General features: G+C 41.9%; 1 protein-coding gene across 5 annotated transcripts; it reads right to left on the bottom strand.

Moving 5' to 3' along the window:
- Window positions 1-366: 366 nt before the first annotated feature.
- PRKAB2 (protein kinase AMP-activated non-catalytic subunit beta 2) lies at window positions 367-19600 on the bottom strand. Of its 5 annotated transcripts, XM_005542080.4 has the most exons (9): window positions 19555-19600; window positions 19116-19294; window positions 14237-14403; window positions 13328-13421; window positions 12982-13102; window positions 7994-8127; window positions 7277-7345; window positions 6342-6378; window positions 367-5201 (listed from the first exon to the last, which is right to left on the bottom strand). In XM_005542080.4, exons 2-9 carry the CDS (start codon window positions 19269-19271, stop codon window positions 5197-5199), a joined length of 783 nt encoding a protein of 260 aa, XP_005542137.1. In that variant the 5' UTR covers window positions 19272-19294; window positions 19555-19600; the 3' UTR covers window positions 367-5196. The 5 variants fall into 5 exon arrangements, with proteins under 5 accessions (XP_005542137.1, XP_005542135.1, XP_073853262.1 ...); XM_005542078.4 differs by lacking the exon at window positions 6342-6378; XM_073997157.1 differs by lacking the exon at window positions 367-5201 and having other exon boundaries at window positions 6301-6378.
- Window positions 19601-20340: the final 740 nt, after the last annotated feature.

Here is a 20340-nt window from a genome sequence, read left to right as displayed (position 1 = left end):
AGGGTGGAAATGGATTGACCATCAATGTTTATAGAGTCTCCATAGGTGTTATGAATGTGCAGGCAGGGATGAGAATCATTGGTCTGATCAGAGCTCAGCTAATCCAGTACAGGATGATAGCTAAATGTACAGCCAGCAGAGAAAATGCTGAAAAACAAACCACGAAGTCTGCGTTCCTGTAGTTAATGTTGGCATAGCCTGAAACAAAAAGGAGAAAAAGTGATAGGTAGAAGGACTTCGTGTCCCCTACTCCATGACTCCTCTCTTTCAAATGTGTTGTCTTGCAGTTTACATTCTTTAGGCCCTTGGACACCAAGGCAAACAGACCTTGATAATATAATCAGTCATCAATCAATAACTCAAATATTATTGCTGTATAATACTTTTATTAAAGTTTTATGGAAAAAACCCACATTTCTGTATGTGTCATATCATATAATTTCCAGGTGTGTCAGAGTCCAGTGACAAATTACGTTTGAAGAACAGCTTTAAAATCCACTCTTGTCTGCCACTCCTTTATGAAATATTGAAAAGCAGCTCTGTACCTCAGCATTAAAGGTTACAAAAAGCACCATTAAAAAGAGGACTCACATATTGAATTCCCTTCAAATTAGTCTTATCTCTCCTTTTGGACAGATACAGAGCTGCACTCATTTGAAATGCTGCTGTGTAATACCAACCAACATGCTCCAATTTACCAAAATTCAAACAAGTCTCATATATGAAACCTGTGTAGCGATTAGGACTAACCCACCACAGTGAGCTTTGGCTGTCCTAAAACCACAAGCTGGGTTAGGTAAGTGTTTTGTAGAGGGGAACAGAAAAGAAGTAAGATCATCAATACCTAATATATTACTTAATGTAGGTATCCCTTGACGATTTAACCTGACACCTACAAAATCCATAGTGTTTAGTATTTCACACCATTCTCACTGCAAAAGTGCTGTGCTACATACAATTCAAGTTAACTCCAACTAATATTGGAACTAATAAAAAAGTAATTTATAACAAAGCTTATTCACTTCAAAGCACAATTGAGAAAAGCAAATCCAGACAAAGCCCAAACTAGAATCCTAGAGGGATTCCATTGCTAAGAATTGCCATGTGTTATGTAATTTCTGTAATGTAGTTACTGCAAGTAATAAACTTGAGTTTTTTCTCTTTTTTCCCTTCTTTCATAGAATTTAAAAAAGATTTGGCTTTTTACTCTAAAAGTTTGGGTTCATTGCAGAAATCACAGTCCTTCCATATCCAATTGTGACTGGCACTTAAGGAGAGACAAATGCTAAGATCCAAAGAGTTTTGAAAGACCCTAATTGCTACCCCTCCCAGGTCCCGCATTCCATGGGTAACTGGAGTCAGCAACCCCTGGTAGAAGACAGCAAGAACTGGGCTTTAAGGGTGAATCAGAATTATGCAGGAATACACTGTACATCTGCTAGTAAGCCCACGCCCCAAATCACTAGAACGTGAGAATGTAGAAATCTCTGAGAACAGAATGTATTTCAAACACACACAAACATAGACTATTGCATATCATTTTTAGTTGAGGTCAAAATGATTAAAGCCCTATTTCCCCAATTAAAAGCAGGGAGTTCTATTACTATGTCTTCTTCATTTATATCACAGATTAATATAAACCCAGTCTAGAGGTATCACTTCTTTCCAAACTTAACTTCATTTCAGCAGCATACATGGAATATTAATTCTTTTCAAAGTTTTTATTCCAGACCCATTAGATCTACAAGAGACTAGAAAGAATTGGAGAAAAGTAAGTGGGCCTGGGTTTGTAGGATCCTCACAAACTTCTCCTGGATTCTTCTTTTACAAAGTTTCTCCACCATACAAGCCTACGTTTAAAAAGCCAACATTATTGAGGTTAGGTATGCCCTTCAGGGGTGTTGCCTAGAATGGTTAAATCCCATTCCATTTCAAGCTTAAAGGAGGCTAACAATCATGGTGTGGAATTTTTCCATACCAGCAGCATGGCTAACGTATGTGTTTTACGTAATGTCTGACACTCTGGGAAAGTCTGCCTGACAAATGAGCTTAAAGCAGAGTGGAAAGGAAAGAGGAGAGAATTGGAACACGATGCAAAGGGAAGATGGTTATACACTGCTAATTCTGTACAGTGAGATCCAAGGACACCACCATGTGGTGTCTGATTTAATTTCTTTTTAAAAGAGGACATTTTCAGTTCTAAGTTACTCAAGACTTTATTCTCCTATTATTACTCCTCAGCTCAGTCACTCTTCTCTTCCCCACAATTCCAAAACTACGTTGCAGTTCTTTAAGGGTCAGCCCTCATGAAGAGCTATTTTCTTACTTTGCCTACTTTGACTCTGTAAAATTCCAACAGGCAAAATAAAGGCTAAAAAAATTTTTTGCCTTTACTCGTTTTCAAAATCTGTCAAACTCTCCTCAGCATAAAATTAATTATCCCTTCAACTAATCAACACACAAGGACAAATGAGTAGTACTTTGGGTTACTTCCTTCTCTTCCTCCCTCTCTTCCAAATAGACTGAGATAAGTCTTCTCAAAACCATGGGATGTATTAGCAGTATAGAAAAGGGACAGCACCCAGTGCTGAATGAGTCAGCAACCAGTGCCTCCTACCCATTCCCTTCTATACCAGCTGGTGGGCTCCCATTTCACATCTGGCTGAGAGTTACCTCAGAACTTGGGAAACTGACACTCTCTGCACATTTCCAGATAGAAAGATCTGAAGGTCACTAGCATCAAAATCTACTGTCGGGAGGCCGAGCTGGGTGGATCATAAGGTCAAGAGATCGAGACCATCCTGGCTAACACGGTGAAACCCCGTCTCTACTAAAAATACAAAAAATTAGCTGGGCGTGGTGGCGGGCACCTGTAGTCCCAGCTACTTGGGAGGCTGAGGCAGGAGAATGGCGTGAACCCAGGAGGTGGAGCTTGCAGTGAGCCGAGATCGCACCACTGCACTCAAGCCTGGGTGACAGAGCGAGACTCCGTCTCAAAAAAATATATAAAAAAACCTACTGTCACTGGGGGCAGACCCATTTCACAAAAGCCTCAGGCCTGAGAGAAATTGAAGAGATCTCTTTTCCTGCCCCACTCTACTGTGTGGAGTAAAAATTGTCATACACGAACACATAGATATTACGTTTCAATACTGTTGACAAGAAATATGAATATAACAAACTTCATGTAACAACCAAGATTTTGAATCCTCCTAAGTGGCCCACTTATGTAATGGGTATTGGATAAAAACAAAATTCTAGTACAACTGAAGACTGTAAATCCTGAGAGTTGGTTATAATAGGATCTGGCCTGGATTTTTAAATGGCACACCATTCAAAAAGTGGTTGGGAACATAAAAGGTTCTCCACAAAAGCCTTTTGCTGCAGAAGGTGGCCTTGGATGGTTAAAGTAGTATTTCTTAGCAATTAACCACCAAAGCATTTAGTTATTTGCACCCCAGCAAAACAACAATCCCATACTTTACTCCATCACACCTGGAATCCAAGAGGTCTACAAGTCCGAAGACAACTGCGTTGTCAGCTTTGCATGGAAAAGACAGGAGGTAGCTAAACTGACCTGTAGGTGCCCTTTCCGTGTGGCTAGGCTCATCTGAGCAGTCAGGGAGTCTCTCATTCATCAATAGTTTAGCCTCCTTTAGTACTATTTGACTTATCTGTGAAATGGAAGAGCCCCAGCTACTTGGGAAAAAATGTTTTATCTCTGAACCCCAAAATTGGATTGAATACTTTTCAGCTCACAAATGGAATTCAGTGACCCCAATTAATCATCAAACCCTTTAAAAAGAAGAGGCAGGAGATCAAAATGATTTTGTTAACACTTGGTGCAAAGAACGATACTTTTCATGGTTGGGAATACTAGGAATACTTTCTTGCTTCTTGGCCTAACAATCTTTAAAATGAGGGAACTCTTTAGGTGCATCAAATGAATTAAATGAACTTGAGCAGTTTATCTAGAGCAGTGTTTAGTGCAGTGATGTGTACAGGGTTGGCCATATTGATCTAAGAATGTGGAAGGCTAGACTAGAGAAGAAAATCTGAAGAAGCATTTATCAAAAGCCTGAAATTCTCCAACGCAGTCTCTTAAGACCAATGAAAAGGCATTTTTTTAATTAAAAAAAAAATGCAGGCACATAAAAATCTTTCAAGGATGAAAGACACGAAAGTACTCCCCGGTTCCACTCCTACCTTCAGAACTGTTTGCTGAGAGAGAAAAGACAGAAGCAGGGCCAGGCAAAGTGTGAAAACTTTCGGGAATTTGCCAATACAGCCTGAGCCGTGGCACCAAACTAAAACAAAAAAGTAGATGTTCTGCATTCTGCTTTTCTTATAATGAGGAGACATATTTCCTTTAGAAGTTAAAACAAACACGTCAAAGTGGCCTGCGCCTGTGCTGGGCTAAAAAGGGACCTTCTGACAGCCCTAGTGTCTGGGGTGGATCAGGTGCCACAAAACTTTTCAGTCACTTACCCAGTGAGTTTTGTGTTAGAGAGGGGTCAGGTATGGGATCTGAAGGAGGCTACTAAAGGAAGAATGTGAAATGAGAGGAAAAAGGGTTCTTGTGGGGCATCTGGTATCATATAAACAACACACATTGTGCCACATACTCTGGGAATATAGAGAACCCATGCAAGAAAAGCTGCCCTTGCAATTAGGCAGCTGTTAAGTAGGGCAGCAGTCTAGCACAAGCCCATTCCTTGGAGAGCCAAGGTAGCAGTGATAGAATCTCCGCCCAACAAGGATCCTAAGAGTTTGCTGTTCTTTCATTTTAGGAAAAAAGCTTCCTATATAGTTATTCCTGCAGCGCCCCCAAACAGGTCTTGGTGAAAACCCATAGGCAGAAATAATACTTCTAGCTGGGGCTAGGAGGCTTTCATTTACCTTCTTCTCATATGTATATATTTTTTTCTTAAAATAAATTCCGTGAACTCATAAAGCTCTCATCTGCAATCAAATGCAAAAGCAGAGCGTCCTACTCAGAGGCTCTGAAACACACATATCGGCCTCAAAGCAAATCAGCCTTCCAGTCTCAGGTAAGACTGGTTCAGTCCAGAAAGGCAAGGGAGATGCTTCTCTTGAATCCTTGGAGGCAAGAAGGGATTCCTTCAGATGGGCTTGTATAGCAGAGTAGTAACATACTTCTTCTTGTAGCGATGGGTTGCGCTAAGGACCATCACACTATCCTGCAAGGAAAAGAAACATACGCAGCTAATTCATTAGTTCAGACAGTAGGTAGCTCTTCCCAGCCATCAGTCCTTCAGTCACTCACTTTTAACAGAGATAGTTTGATGTAAGAGAAGGAGGTCAGATAAGTTTTAGTTCCAATTCTGACTCCTGTCATCATTCTACTTGTGGCCTTGGGTAATCTACTTAGTGTGTCCAAGTCTTTTTATCTCATCATTACAAAAGATAACACCTACCATTAAGGTGGCTCTGATGATTACATGAGAATATCTGACATAGTTTCTGACACATAAAAGCGCTGAAGAAATATTAGTCTCCTACCCTGCTCCCTTCCCTACTTTAAATTCTAATATTGGGCCTAAAACTAGCAAGGAAAAAAAAAAGAAAGAAATATTCTGGCATCCATTTCCAGAAGAAAGTCTTAAAGACAATGAGAAAAAAAGAAACAATCCTTCTGAAAAACTATCTCCAAGTCCCAAAGCAGGTCTAAGTTCCATTTAATGCCAGGGATGAATTCAAAAAGATCTCTCTGATTTAGAGGGAACCTAGGAATCTCTCTCCATCCTCGAACAAAATACATGCCAAAATCCTCTTCAGAAAGACACCCAATCCAATGGATCAATTCCAAACCGCCTAAACAATCTGAGAGAATCAGGAATGGGTCTGAACCAAGCTGAGCCACAATAACCAACACCTTCACCTGAGTCAGAACCAGTAAGAAGAGAGCAAGAGGCACCATTTCCCAGGCTGTGCTGCAGACTACAGATGTACCACAGGAGGAGATGGCAAGCCTAGGTAAATTAAATGACACCCAACAAGCAGTTACAGGAGGCAAAATCCATCAGATCCCAAAGAACCTAAGCAAATCCCATTAAGAACAAGTGTATCCTTCTACTTTCCCCCATACTGTATTATCTACCATGAATGCTTCTCGCGTTAACACTCCAGAGTTGACACAAAGCCTAAATACGACAGAAGGCAGGTAAAAAATTCACTTTTACACTTCCACAGGTTTTGTGGAAATGAGGAATAGGTGAGAAAAACCTACTTGGAAAGACCTGGCATAATGATAATATAGGAAAGAATATGAAGTTAGCATAGGCGGATTGGACCTCAGCAGTCCTGTCTCTGGTACTTACTGGCAATTTGACCTTCTCTGAGCCTTAGTTTCTTTATCTATAAAACAGGGTTTAAAAATAATACTTACAAGGTTATTATAAAAATTAAATTCAATAATATATTTTTAAGTGTTATATTGTACCACATAATTTGTTAGCTGTATCAGTGATTTCCCGAATCCAGCTATATAGCCAAGTAAAAGCAGCTTAAAAAAACTATAGGGCCCATCCTAGATGCACTTATTCAGAATCTCTAGGAATGGAGCTGCTGAATCTGTATTTTTACAATCTCCCCCAGAAGACTCTGATGATAATCAGCCTGGTTTGATAATCACAGAGCTATATAACTTTATTCCAATAGCCAAACCACAAAGACACAACAAGACAGAACAGAATGGCTATTTTCAACCCAGACTCTAAAGCAGCAGAAAAACCAAGGAGGACTCTGGAGTTGAAGAGACGGGCAAATCTGGTCACATCTCTCCTTTAACTCGTGTATAGGAGAGATGCAAGCACCTGAGTATATATGAATGAGGCACCTGAAAGTAGCTCAATTCCACCTTCAAAAAAGTGAAAGCCTTAATATCACATTAAAGCATTCTTTGAACTGGAAGCTAAATTTGAACTGGAAGCTAAACCTGCTTTTTCTGCAGAATAAATCCTATGCTATGAACTGAAACTTAAGTAAATAGCTGGTGGAAAGATTCTAGCCACCCAAAAAACAACTGGGCAGCAAAAAAGTCCTATCAGAGGGCAATTCAGCCAGCCAGAACACAGAGACTGAGATTTTAAAACAAACAACCTATTAGTTAAAAAAAGAGAGTTCTTCTATAATTTGATCATTACTGCCAGTTTCAGCTTCAATGAAATAGCAGAGAAAGTAACCACTGAGAACATATGTTACCCTTGACCTCTCATTCCAGGGAGCTCTGTGAAGAGCCAGGGCCACCACTCACCTTAATGGACAATGCATAGAGATGGTTCAGCATAACATGGTTGGGCTCAGGGAGTAAGGCTGGGTCACACTAAGAGAGAGAGAAAAAAATTACTAAATGAAATTAAGGCACAGACAAACCAAACAGCTTACTCTTCCTCAGAGCTCTTTGAGAAATTTAAACTAGAATGCGCTCTCTCTTTTCAATAATGTACCCACTCCAGTATGTATCAATAATAAAATCCTATTACAGAAAATTAGAAAAATTATCAGTCCAGGGCAGAAATCTTACGCCTCAGCATCTACTAATCTTCCTTAAGAGAGTTAGAACAAAAATCTTGCCCACAACACACAAGGAAGAGTTGTGTTACAAGGTAAAAATAATCATAGTAGGAATCAAGTAGATTGAATACAGACATAAATTATATACAAAAAAACTTTTATAATTCTTTCGTACATCCCCAAATGATAACTACTACTTCATGCTGTGCTCAAACAGAAGTCCATAGCTCTGATCCTGATTTTATTACGATGAGGAGACAACTACGATTTTTTATATGAATGGCTGAAGCAGCTGTGACTCAGCACTGGAAAAAGGCAATCTGTAATGTTACTGATATGTGTATGACTTGTAATCTCAACACACCTCTGTAATCATCCTAACCTCCAGGATCACTGAACTTTGGTCCAAATGGTCCTAGACACTCCCAGATGCCCCAGTAATACTGAGGATACTCACAGAAATATTAGTGTCTTTGTTAAGAATAACTTGAAGTAGATGAGGAGGAAGGATGGGTGGGGATTTGAATCTTTCCTCAGATCGAAACACATACATTTCTTGACCATAAGGCCCTGGGGGTGAGCTGGAAAGGTCTGAAAGATATTTATACAAATATGAGAAAGAGTTGGAGAATTAGCAAGAATGCATGGAAAAAGTTATCAATACATGGCAGCTAACATTAAATATAGTAGAAGTCCTGGATCACAAACTTGTGACCTGTGGGATCTACAGCTGTAAGGTAACCAGAGAAAAAATCCGAGTCCCCTGGACATAAACCATGAAGCTCCTCAACATGGCAACATGATTTGGGAGACAAAGAGATAAAGACTCAAAGACCCAGGCTCAAGGAAGAGCTATTACATTTATCAGTTGTAGGACCTTGGAAGAATCCCTCCATAATGGTCAGTTTCTTCATAAAATAAAAATAATCTTTGCCCTATTTCATGATGTTTTTGAGGAAATCAAATTAGATAATGGATGTGAAGATGTCTTGTAACTTTCAAACAATGGGAAAAGATTAGATTTTTTTTTCCAGCCAAACAACAAGTTTATAAACCCCTAACACTACCAATACAATAATGATTACAACAATAAGGACAAAATGTATGTAACTGTCATTAGGGAAATGCAAATCAAAACCATAATAAGCTACCATTTCATACTCACTAGGACAGCTAAAATCAAACAGATAGACAGCAACAAGTGTCAACAAAGGAATGAAGAAATTGGAATGCTCACACTATTCCCACTGCTAGAGGGAATGTAAAGTAGTCCCGCCACTTTGGAAAACAGTTTGGCAGTTCCTCAGACAGTTAAACATAAAGTTACTACATGACCCAGCAATTATACACTGGGTATATACCCAAAAGAAATGAAAACATATGTCTACACAAAAACTTGTATGCTCATAATAGCATTATTTATAATAGCCAAAAAGTGGAAACAATCAAGATGTCTATCAACTAATGAAAAGATAAACAAACAGTATGTCCATACAATGGGCTCTTATTCAGCCATAAAAAGGAGCAAAGTACTGATACATGGTTACAAGATGGATGAATCCTGAAAACATGATGCTAAGAAGCAAGTCACAAAAGACCACAATTTGTAGGATTCTACTGATATGAAATGTCCAGAAGAGGCAAATCCTTAAGACAGCAAGATTTGTGGTTGCCAGAGGCGGAGGGGAGGAGGGAATGGGATGTGACTGCTCATGGGTACAGGGTTTATTCTGCAGGTGATAAAAATACTCTGGAATTAGATAATTGTGATAATCACACAACTCTGAGTATACTAAAAATTACTGAGTTGTACAATTTAAGAGTTAATTTTATGATGTATAAATTACATCTCCAAAAAAAATGAAAAAAGTATGCAGACAAGAATAGAATGAAATATACTAAAATGAAGAGAAATATATTATGATAATATCTTTTATTTAAATGTTATTGTTTCTTTTTTGAGACAGGGTCTTGCCCTGTCACCTAGGCTGGAGTGCAATGGCTTGATCACGGCTCACTACAGCCTTGACCTCCTGGGCTCAAACAATCCTCCTACCTCAGCCTTCACAGTAGTTGGTACTAAAGGCACATGCCACCATGCCCAGCTAATTTTTTGATTTTTTTGTAGAGACAGAGTCTCACTATGTTGCCCAGGCTGGTCTCAAACTCCTGGGCTCAAGTGATCCTCCCACTTCAGCCTCCCAAAGTGCTAGGATTACAGGTGTGAGCCACCAAATTCATTGTAAGAACTAAGTTCCAGTGTTCTATTGCACAGTAGAGTGAATATAGGTAACAATAATGTAACAAAATAAAATAGCTAGAAGAAAGGATTTTGAATGTTATCACCACAAAGAAATGACAAATGGGCCGGGCGCGGTGGCTCAAGCCTGTAATCCCAGCACTTTGGGAGGCCGAGGCGGGTGGATCACGAGGTCAGGAGATCGAGACTATCCTGGCTAACATGGTGAAACCCCGTCTCTACTAAAAATACAAAAAACTAGCCGGGCGTGGTGGCGGGCGCCTGTAGTCTCAGCTACTTGGGAGGCTGAGGCGGGAGAATGGCGTGAACCCGGGAGGCGGAGCTTGCAGTGAGCCGAGATCACGCCACTGCACTCCAGCCTGGGAGACACAGCGAGACTCCGTCTCAAAAAAAAAAAAAAAAAAAAAAAAGAAATGACAAATGTTTGAGATGATGAATATGCTAATTGTCCTGACTTGATCATTACACATATGAAATGTATTGAAACATCACATTGTATCTCACAAATATGTACAATTGTTATGTGTCAATTAAAGACCAAAAAATACATATAAGGCAAAAGGAAAAAAGTAAAATACTCTGATATTAAATACTATCTTTAAAACATATGGAACTTGAAACTTTACAAAGTATTATGCTTTGTTATTTCATTACATGATCCACAAAATACCCTTGAGAAATGCACAAAATAGTTCTTATTGCCTTTTCACCAGAAAAAAAAAATACAAATTGGTTATTTGCCTAAAGTTACATACATGACTAGATAGTAAATGAGGGCAGACTAAAATCCATTATCTGTAGATTCCTAGTAAAAAATGGATTATAAGCGTTACCTCAATAGATTGGGAAATTAGGGGAAAGAGGGAAATATCAAAAGTATGTTAGTCTTCTCTCTATATAATTATGATTACATGTCTATTATTTATTGGTTACTTAGCCAGAATCATATAATACAAAAATTAGTTATAAGTATCCTCATAATCTAATTCAGCATTTTTTTTTTTTTTTTTTTTTTTTTTTGAGACAGAGTCTCGCTCTGTCGCCCAGGCTGGAGTGCCGTGGCGCGATCTCGGCTCACTGCAAGCTCCGCCTCCTGGGTTTATGCCATTCTCCTGCCTCAGCCTCCTGAGTAGCTGGGACTACAGGCGCCCGCCACCGCGCCTGGCTAAGTTTTTGTATTTTTAGTAGAGACGGGGTTTCACCGTGGTCTCGATCTCCTGACCTTGTGATCCGCCCGCCTCGGCCTCCCAAAGTGCTGGGATTACAGGCGTGAGCCACCGCGCCCGGCCTAATTCAGCATTTTTAAACCCTTTTAAATTATTGTCCTACCAGTCAAAAATAATGTCCAGTTTAACCTTCTGAGTTTATATGATGAAAACAACATTTTCAAAATTTTCCTCAACAGATTACTACACTATTGATAAATCTTTTTTTTTTTTTTTTTTATGAGATGGAGTCTCGCTCTGTCTCCCGGGCTGGAGTGCAGGGGCGCGATCTTGGCTCACTGCAATCTCCGCCTCCTGGGTTCACACCATTCTCCTGCCTCAGCCTCCTGAGTAGCTGGGACTACAGGTGCCCGCCACCACGCCTGGCTAATTTTTTGTATTTTTTTTAGCAGAGACGGGGTTTCACCGTGTTAGCCAGGATGGTCTTGATCTTCTGACCTCGTGATCCACCCGCCTCGGCCTCCCAAAGTGCTGGGATTACAGGCGTGAGCCACCGCGCCAGGCTTTTTTCTTTTTTTTTGAGATGAAGTCTCACTCTGTCATCCAGGCTGGAGTATAGTGGCGCCTTCTCAGCTCACTGCAACCTCCCTCTTCCACGTTCAAGCGATTCTTCCACCTCAACCTCCTGAGTAGCTGGGACTAGAGGCGTGTATCACCACGCTTGGCTAATTTGTATTTTTAGTAGAGACAGGGTTTCACCATGGTAGCCATATTGGTCTCGAGCTCCTGACCTCAGGTGATCCACATGCCTAGGCCTCCCAAAGTGCTGGGATTACAGGCCTGAGCCACTGTGCCCAGGCAATAATTTCCTTTAGAAACAGCAAAGCCACCCTTCTCCCCTGAAATTCAAATATGTTCCACTTAAGGTATTGTGCCTCCTCAGCTGAGAATCACTGAAAGTGTAAGTCCCTGGTTTTACTGTGAAGAAACTCAGAATGAAAAAGGTTGAGACATTTGTTCATGATGGCAAAACTAGTTAGTAGCAGAGGTAGGCTTTGAACTCATTAGATAGAAATGTGCTCACTGGGAATACAGTGCACAATTCTTTAGATAGTCTTAGCTCTTATTGTAAAGTAACAAAATGGTAACTACAAGTGTGGTTAGCAAAACATTCTCTGATACTATAGCAATTGTAAGTAGAGATGAAGGCCTTGGATCAAGTAATATTATAGGAAATAAAAGTGTAAAGATCTTTTCCGCTACCAAAGACTTTTTTTTTTTTTTTTAAACCAAAAACTTACAAAATTTCAATTACCTACAACAGAATTGTCGGGGGGTGGTGGGGGCAGTGGTTGTCTTGTTTTTGAGGCAGGATCTCACTCTATTATCCAGGCTGGAGTGCGGAGGTTCAAACATAGTTCACAGCAGCCTCAACCTCCTGGGCTCAAGTAATCCTCATGCCTCAGCCTCCCAAGTTGTTGGGCCCATAGACTTGTGCCATTACACTCGGCTAATTTTTAAAAATTTTTTGTAGAGATGAGTCTTGCCATATTGCCTAGGCTGTTGGTTTTCTTTTTTTTTTTTCCCCACACTTTTTGGGCCTCATAAAATCATGAAACTGCTAACTGAGCTCTCAAACTGGCAGGATTAAGATGGGGCATACCGAACAAACTACATACATGTATCTCCTCTGCTGGGTAATATCATCAAAGGTCAGTGGAAAACTTGAAATATTACTAGAAACAGCTTTTCAAACTATAGGCTGTAGCCCATTAGTGGTTATAATGTGTGTGTGTGTGTGTGTGTATGTTTGCTGCAAAGAAAACACTTAAATGTTTATAGGAGAATTATCTTTGTCTCTCTATTGCCTCCCCCCGCCCTCCACTTTCTCTCCCTTTCTCTCTCTCTCTCTCTCTCTCTATATATATATATATATATACACACACACAAACAACTTTTAGGAAGGAACATACATTACAAGAAAGACACAGCAAGAGAGAGTAAATACTACAAAATTACCTCTACAAGATGTCTCAGAACTTTCCATAGAATCTAGCTTTAAAGCATCGAACACCTCAAAATCAGATTTCTTGACATGGATCAAATTGTTAATAGTGCCGAGCTGACTGGTAACCACAGGCTGAAACAGTGAATACAAAAAATTATTGAATCTTTCAAATCTCTCTCTCCCATCCAACCTTCCTTTTTTACTAAAATTTACACATGATTGTACTCAGCACCTCCACATTTTATCAAGAGAGAAATCCTCCAGTGTAGAGGGGCAGTTGCCCATCAGTCTTGACAGAAATGACAGCTAAAATGAGACTGCTAAGTCAATGGTTACCCTTGGAGATCAAGGCCTTACCTCTGATGGATCATGAACCCACTGTCCATCCACAAAGAACTTGTATTGGTGCTCTCCCTCAGGGAGGTCCAGGATGGCAACAAAGTCATTATGGCTACAGAAGAAAAAAGAAAGGCAGACAGGCCAAGTTTCTTTTAGAAGACTGAATGTAAAAAACAAATGGCAATCATAGTATCATATGAATAACTTCCCAGATTCCTAAGCCTTGTATCCCTGGTGTAAAAAACAACATATAAACCCATTCTCCTTTTCTGTATCATCTTGGACATGTATTTACCAGCTCCTCCCAACAACGTTAGTTCTTAACCAATATCTGGAAAAGAATAATAAAAACATTAATCCCCTCAAATGGTTCACCTAGTATAACTATTTTGCTTCAGTAGAACAAGTTCCTCAGCAGTGCAAATGAGATAGGTAGGTTCAGGATACAGAAGTGCCTCAAGGTACTTTGTTTTGGTGAACCTTTTCTGGAAAATGAACTACCATACAAAGGCTCATTCTGACAACCAGTTAAATCATTCATTATTGCTTTGGAAGCAACGAATAACATGACTACCTAGAACTTCAAAATATGTTTTGCTTTAGTGCGGAAGTCAGAGCAACAAGACTCAGCCAGTTACAGAAGACTTCCCACAAGCAGAGACAGGACTTGTATGACACAGTCCTAAAGAATGTAGTCACAAAGCTATTATGAATCCCTCTGAGGCAATGAAATTCTAAGGGATAAAAGACCTCTGACTCACTATGAGGTTAAAAAAAATCCCACAGATATACTAAGTGGCCACAGAGATATGTTCTAGAGAGAGTCCTTAGCAGGTGGAGAAAAGTAGTCCAGCTGGGTCTCTCTTCTGAGAAAAGAAATCAGGTCTCTATTCCTGGACCCTTAGATTCAACCAAGATACTTGTCACCTCTTAATCAGTGGAATCTTGGTGCTCCAATTGTTGAAGGACCCAGAGATGAAGACCTCCTTGCCTCCTTCAGACCAGCGGATAACAGTGGGCCGGGCCTGCTGTGTGGGCTTTACGGAGTCCTCCAAATCCTGCTGCCATGATACAAACTCTTTGTCCCCAGGGAGCTGTAAGAAGGAGTAGGTCATCCCTAGAATAAACTGTGACCCAAGAATTCTAAAAAGGTCACTCTCCTTCCTAGAGTAGAGAAGGGTGCTAGGCTTTGGCTAAGGATATAAACCCCAAAATTAGCAACTAAATCAGAGTTTGAACAAATTATAGAAAAAGAACTCATCTAGGACCAAAAATGGTCAAATGGCCTATGCTCAAGCACTGCCTAAATCACAGCTTAACTTTTGAGTCTACCTATATCACTCACCCTTTCACAGCCTTAGACTCTCCCTTTAAAAAAAAAAAGAAAAAAAACTAACTCCCTACCACTAGTTTAACTCATAGGCAGGCAATTATGATATGCTTCTGAGTCTTTCTTATTTTTTATTTTTTTTATTTTTTATTTTTTGAGACAGAGTCTTGCTCTGTCACCCAGGCTGGAGTGCAGTGGCGTGATCTCAGCTCACTGCAAGCTCCACCTCCCGGGTTCACGCCATTCTCAGGCCTCAGCCTCCCGAGTAGCTGGGACTACAGGCACCCGCCACCACGCCTGGCTAATTTTTTTGTATTTTTTAGTAGAGACGGGGTTTCACCGTGTTAGCCAGGATGGTCTCGATCTCCTGACCTCGTGACCAGCCCACCTTGGCCTCCCTAAGTGCTGAGATTACAGGTGTGAGCCACCGTGCCCAGCCTGTTACTGAGTCTTTTTTTTTTTTTGAGACGGAGTCTCGCTGTGTCTCCCAGGCTGGAGTGCAGTGGCGTGATCTCGGCTCACTGCAAGCTCCGCCTCCCGGGTTCACGCCATTCTCCCGCCTCAGCCTCCCAAGTAGCTGGAACTACAGGCGCCCGCCACCTCGCCCGGCTAGTTTTTTGTATTTTTAGTAGAGACGGGGTTTCACCATGTTAGCCAGGATAGTCTCGATCTCCTGACCTCCTGATCCACCCGCCTCGGCCTCCCAAAGTGCTGGGATTACAGGCTTGAGCCACTGCGCCCGGCCGAGTCTTTTTTAAGAGAGAGAAAAAAAATGAAAACAAAGTATGGTTCTGTAAAAAATAATTAAGTCAGCCATATACTTTTATAGGCAAATATGAATAGTTCTCAATTACCAGTTGTAATGGAAGTTAGAGATATCAAAATTCTAGTTTATAAGTAATTCATAAACTCTATTTCAGCTAACAAGTTACAAAAAGAAGAAACATTAAAAATTCAAAAACCAGATCACTGATTTCTTAAAACTTGAGAAGTGGCTATGAAATCTTACTTACTCCCCTATCCCAGGTTTACACTAATTATTTCAGGAGTAGGAATAAAAATTCTAGAACCTCAAGGAGCAAGAGATCAAAAAAACAATTTCCTTTGTCAAAAGTAGCTCTCTTATTAAATGAGGTTTGTGGGATTGTAAAAACAGTAACTCCAGTTTCTTTTCATTACTATCCTTTGGACCAAGAGTTGGCAGCCAGCCAGTGAGCTAGATGCTTTTATCAAGTTTTATTTGAAAATAGCTCTGCCCGTTTGTTTACCTATTATTTTATTTACTGATTGACTGAGAAAGGACCTTGCTCTATCACCCAGGCTGGAATGCAGTGAGTGGTGTGATCATAGCTCACTGCAGCCTTGAACTCCTGGGCTCAAGCCATCTTCCCACCTCAGTTTCCAGAGAAGCTGAGACTAGAGGTATGAACCAAAATACCTGCCTTGCTTACCTATATTGCCTATAGTTGCTTACATGCTAGAGTGGCAGAATTGTGTAGCTATAGCAGAGACTGTATGGTCTACAAAGTCTAAACTGTTTACTATCTGGCCCTTTACAGAAAGATTGCTGACCCCTGTTTTAGACTGGTTTAAGTGACTTTGGTGAAGAAGACTGTATAGTATTAAGCCTAAGTATTACTAAATAGAATAATGTGGGGTTTTTCTTTTTCTTTTTCTTTTTTTTAAAGGACTAGCTTATTCATATGGGCTTTCTTTTCAAAATGGTTGACATAGTTTCCCCTCCATACATTCTCTTGATATTCCTCAAAACTACAGTATAAGACATCAGCAGCAGGATAATCCAAAGTAAATAGAGAAAGAGAATTGAAAGGACTTTCACATAAGGAATTGACTTCAGAGAAAACTACATATTATCAGAACGATGCACCCTTGCCTAACTGGCTGCGTTAGAATCAAGAATTTGACATATGCCTAAGAATAACCCTCAGATTCTGATATGAGATCTGGGAATCTATTTTTAAAAAGCTTTCTAGATAATACTGGGATTATGTTAAAATAAAGAAAAAAAGCTTCCCAGATATACCGTGATTATGTTAAAATAAACAACCCTCATCTTTAGAGGTACATCCTAAAATGTTACAGATAAAATAATATTTGATATAACGTCTGGGAATCTGCTTCAAAATAACTAGTGGGGGAATAGTGGACTGGGGTATAGATGTTATATGTTCATTCAAGATCTGATCATTGTTCAAACTGGGTGGCACGTATATAGATGTCATTATATTGTTTCCCCCTACTTTGACAATGTTTAAAAATTTCCAAAAAGTATGTAAAGAAATCTGAGGTGATTCTAATGTGCAAACAGGATTGAGAACCACTGAGCTAGTCCACTGAAAAAGGCAGGCATTCAAGCAAAGTAGGCCCCCCTACCACTGTTTCTATCAGTTACTTTTATGACAGGATTTTCAGTTTAGAATTTGAAAGCTACAAACTATTAATATGCCTAGCCTTGGAGGAAAGCCCTTCCACTTATGACATGACATTTCTGTAGTAGGAATGAATGCGGCTGACGAGCAGAAAGATTATTTACTCCAAGTTACTCAGCAAAACTACCAAGAAAAGAGGCAAAACAACAATTAGAACTACAGTTTGATGTTTAAGTAAAATGTTGAGGTTAGAAGTAAAGAGGGTAGATTGAGAACTATAAAATATTAGATTTAAATGAGACCTTAGGAATTATCTGAACTAATTTTCAGACAATCTGAAAATTATATGAATAATTTTCTTAATTCACAAATGCCAAGACTGATGTGAGAGATAAGAATAATACAAAATAGGCCCCAGTTCAGACAGAGCAACCTGGCTTTTAATCAGGACACCAATTACTGCAGTCACAGTTCAACAAATACACTGTATTTAAATCCTGAGTCATCAGCGTAGGAAAAGGGTAAAAATATAATGAGGCAGATCATCTTTCGAAAGCTTTGAATACGTAAATTCAGATGGCTTGTAGATAGCCCAAATAAGAATGGAGAATAAACACCAATAAGTGCTCCTTTTAATCACTCTCACTTCTCACTTCTCTGTGATTATGGTTTGTTTTTTTTTTTTTTTTTCTTTTGAGAGTCTCACTCTGTGGCCCAGGCTGGAGTGCAGTGACTGGATCTCCACTCACTGCAGCCACCACCTCCCAGGTTCAAGCGATTCTCCTGCCTCAGCCTCCCGAGTAGCTGGGACTACAGGCATGCACCACCACGCCCAGCTAATTTTTTTGTATTTTTAGTAGAGACGGGGTTTCACCATGTTGGTCAGGCTGGTCTCGAACTCCTGACCTCAAATGATCCAACGGCCTCGGCCTCCCAAAGTGCTGGGATTACAGGCGTGATCCACCGCGCCCGGCTGTGACGATGTTATCAATTGAGATCCAAGGAAATAAATCATGGAATCCAAATTCCACGTGCTACCAATATGACAAATAATACTCTATTCACTCTCTAAAGCCCCAGTTCCCTGGGAAGTGACGAAATGATAGGAAACATCAAACACACCCCAATCTCCTCAAGCCCTCCATTTTTCTATCTCATCCAGTCAGTCTACCTGGAGAAACTACATGTATTTCATGCTGACAGCTCTAAAAGCGATTAGAAACATTAGAATGGTAATCGCTGCTATCAGCTCCATCTGTCCTTTCTTACAGAGTGAAAAAACAAGTTGGCTCTTCCTGAAAGTCCTTGGAATTGAGAGCAAGGTCTTCAAGGCAGCTATGGATTGTCGCTTTTTAGCCACGCAACATTTTGAAGTACTACTGGAGAGTAAACAAGTCGTGGAATCATTGGCTCTTCCACCTGCGGAGCAGCAGCGGGGCGTGAAAGAGGCACAGCCTCAGCCACCACAACTATAAAGTATGGGACAAAAATTAAGCAGTCAACCAAATGATGTCCTTAATTGATCCCCAAGACTAGGGGAAATTATTCAATAAGCAAGTAGTTGCTGCTTACAGCCGTGCCAAAAGGGAAGAAGATCACAAGTGCAGAGCTGCTAGGAGGGCAAAAATGATACTGATACATAGAAATTTTCAGAAAAAGAATTTCATGTAGCCACCTCAGGGCAAAGGTGAGAAACTACCACCTATGGTCAGCAACTCGTGCAACCTACCCTCTGAAGTTGTCCACCAGGGCTAACAAACTACAAATTCAGCAACGCTATAGAGGAGAGCCACTCGTGCATGTTAGGAAGAACCAAGGATCGGGGATGTCTATTGTCCCCATCCTAAAAATGTGGCCAACAGATTAGTCAGAACACCAGGAAAACAAGAACTCCGCCTCTTTATCCTATTTTGAGGCGGCACTGCAAGAGGGATTACCATCCAACACCTCTGTCCCCGAAAAATCCTTTTAATTCAAAAAACCATAGCCCGGTTCCGCGCGGCAGAAAAGAACCAAGAAAGGGAAGAGGAGCCCGGAAATCAACCCGCTGCAGTACTGCCACCAACTGCGGGCGTGGGACGCTTACCTTGGAGTCGGGGAGGCTGAACACGCTGGGGTCGTCCGTACTGCCCACCATGATCTTGTGCTCCTTCCCCGGGGCATGACCGCCTGCGCCCTCGGAGCGTGCAGCCTTGGCACCGTGGCGCTCCCCGGACACCCGGTCGCTGGTGGTGTTTCCCATGGCTGCAGCTCGTCGGGGACCACCTACCGCGGAGAACCACACCGGGCTGGGAACACCTCAGTAGCCGCGTCAGGGGCGCCCCCCGGCCCCGCCCATACGCCTTGGGACAGGGCAAGAGATTTCCCCGCCCCAGGGAAGCCAAGCCCCGGAGCCTTCTCCCTCCTGGCCTGCGGGAATGCCTGCAAATACCCCGGTGCCCTCGCTGCCCCTAGTCAGGAAACCCGCTATCGGGACTCCCCCGCGTCCCCGCGCTCACTGCCAGGGGCGCCCCCACGCCAGTCACCTCGGGCGATGCGCTCCCTCCTCCAGGGACCACTGAAGTGATGACTGTTCTGCAGATCAGGCCACCAATAAAGTTATTGAAATTGAAGCCGCACCCCTCGCTGGCGATCAGCGATTCCTCCTAAAATGGCTACAAGGCCGGCGGCGCGGAGTCGGCCCCGTGCGCGTTCCCTGCGGCCTGCAGCCTCGGCGTCCCGGGCCCGCCGGCCTCTCTAGCCGCCGCCGCCTCGATGGTGGGCAGTCGCACGCAGCCTCCAGCGCCAGGAGGGGGCGCCAGGCAGGGCTTGTGCCGCCTGGGGAGACTGCACCCGGGATCATTGGAGCGCTGGGCCTCTGAGACTACCCGGCGGAAGGGACGTTCCAACAGGACACTCGGAGGCCGCCTCCCTGGGCTCCGGCGCTCGGTGCCGGGAGAAGCGACGCGGCTTTCCACCCCGCCTTAGGTGCGCCAGCACGTTTTCTGGGCAGCATCTGTGTGTTAGGCGACGGGAGAGGGGGGTTCCTTACAGGGAATAAGAAAACCGAAACTGACTTCCAACTGCAGGCAGAAGGAAGCAATGGCCATTGCTGGAGGTTAAAACTGTTCTGGCCGGGCGCGGTGGCTCACGCCTGTAATCCCGACACTTTGGGAGGCCTAGGCGAGCGGATCACGAGATCAGGAGATCAAGACCATCCTGGCCAACAAGTTGAAACCTGGTCTCTACTAAAAATACAAAAATTAGCTGGGCGTGGTGGCGCGCGCCGGAAGTCTCAGCTAGTGGGGAGGATGAGGCAGGAGAATCGCTTG

This window comes from Macaca fascicularis, chromosome 1 (genome assembly GCF_037993035.2).
Source record: "Macaca fascicularis isolate 582-1 chromosome 1, T2T-MFA8v1.1".
Lineage (NCBI taxonomy): Eukaryota > Metazoa > Chordata > Mammalia > Primates > Cercopithecidae > Macaca > Macaca fascicularis.
Note: the sequence above shows the minus strand (reverse complement) of the source record. Positions and strands in the feature narration are given on the sequence as shown.

Bases quoted from the DNA above. Each gene is read 5' to 3' on its own strand.
- PRKAB2 (XM_005542078.4), bottom strand. From the start codon at position 19,271: ATGGGAAACACCACCAGCGACCGGGTGTCCGGGGAGCGCCACGGTGCC. The intron at 13,103-13,327 runs GTAAGGCCTTGA...TCACTGTTTCAG, and splicing joins GGGTTCATGATCCATCAGAG to CCTGTGGTTACCAGTCAGCT. The intron at 8,128-12,981 runs GTAATTTTGTAG...AATATCTTTCAG, and splicing joins TTCTGAGACATCTTGTAGAG to ACCTTTCCAGCTCACCCCCA.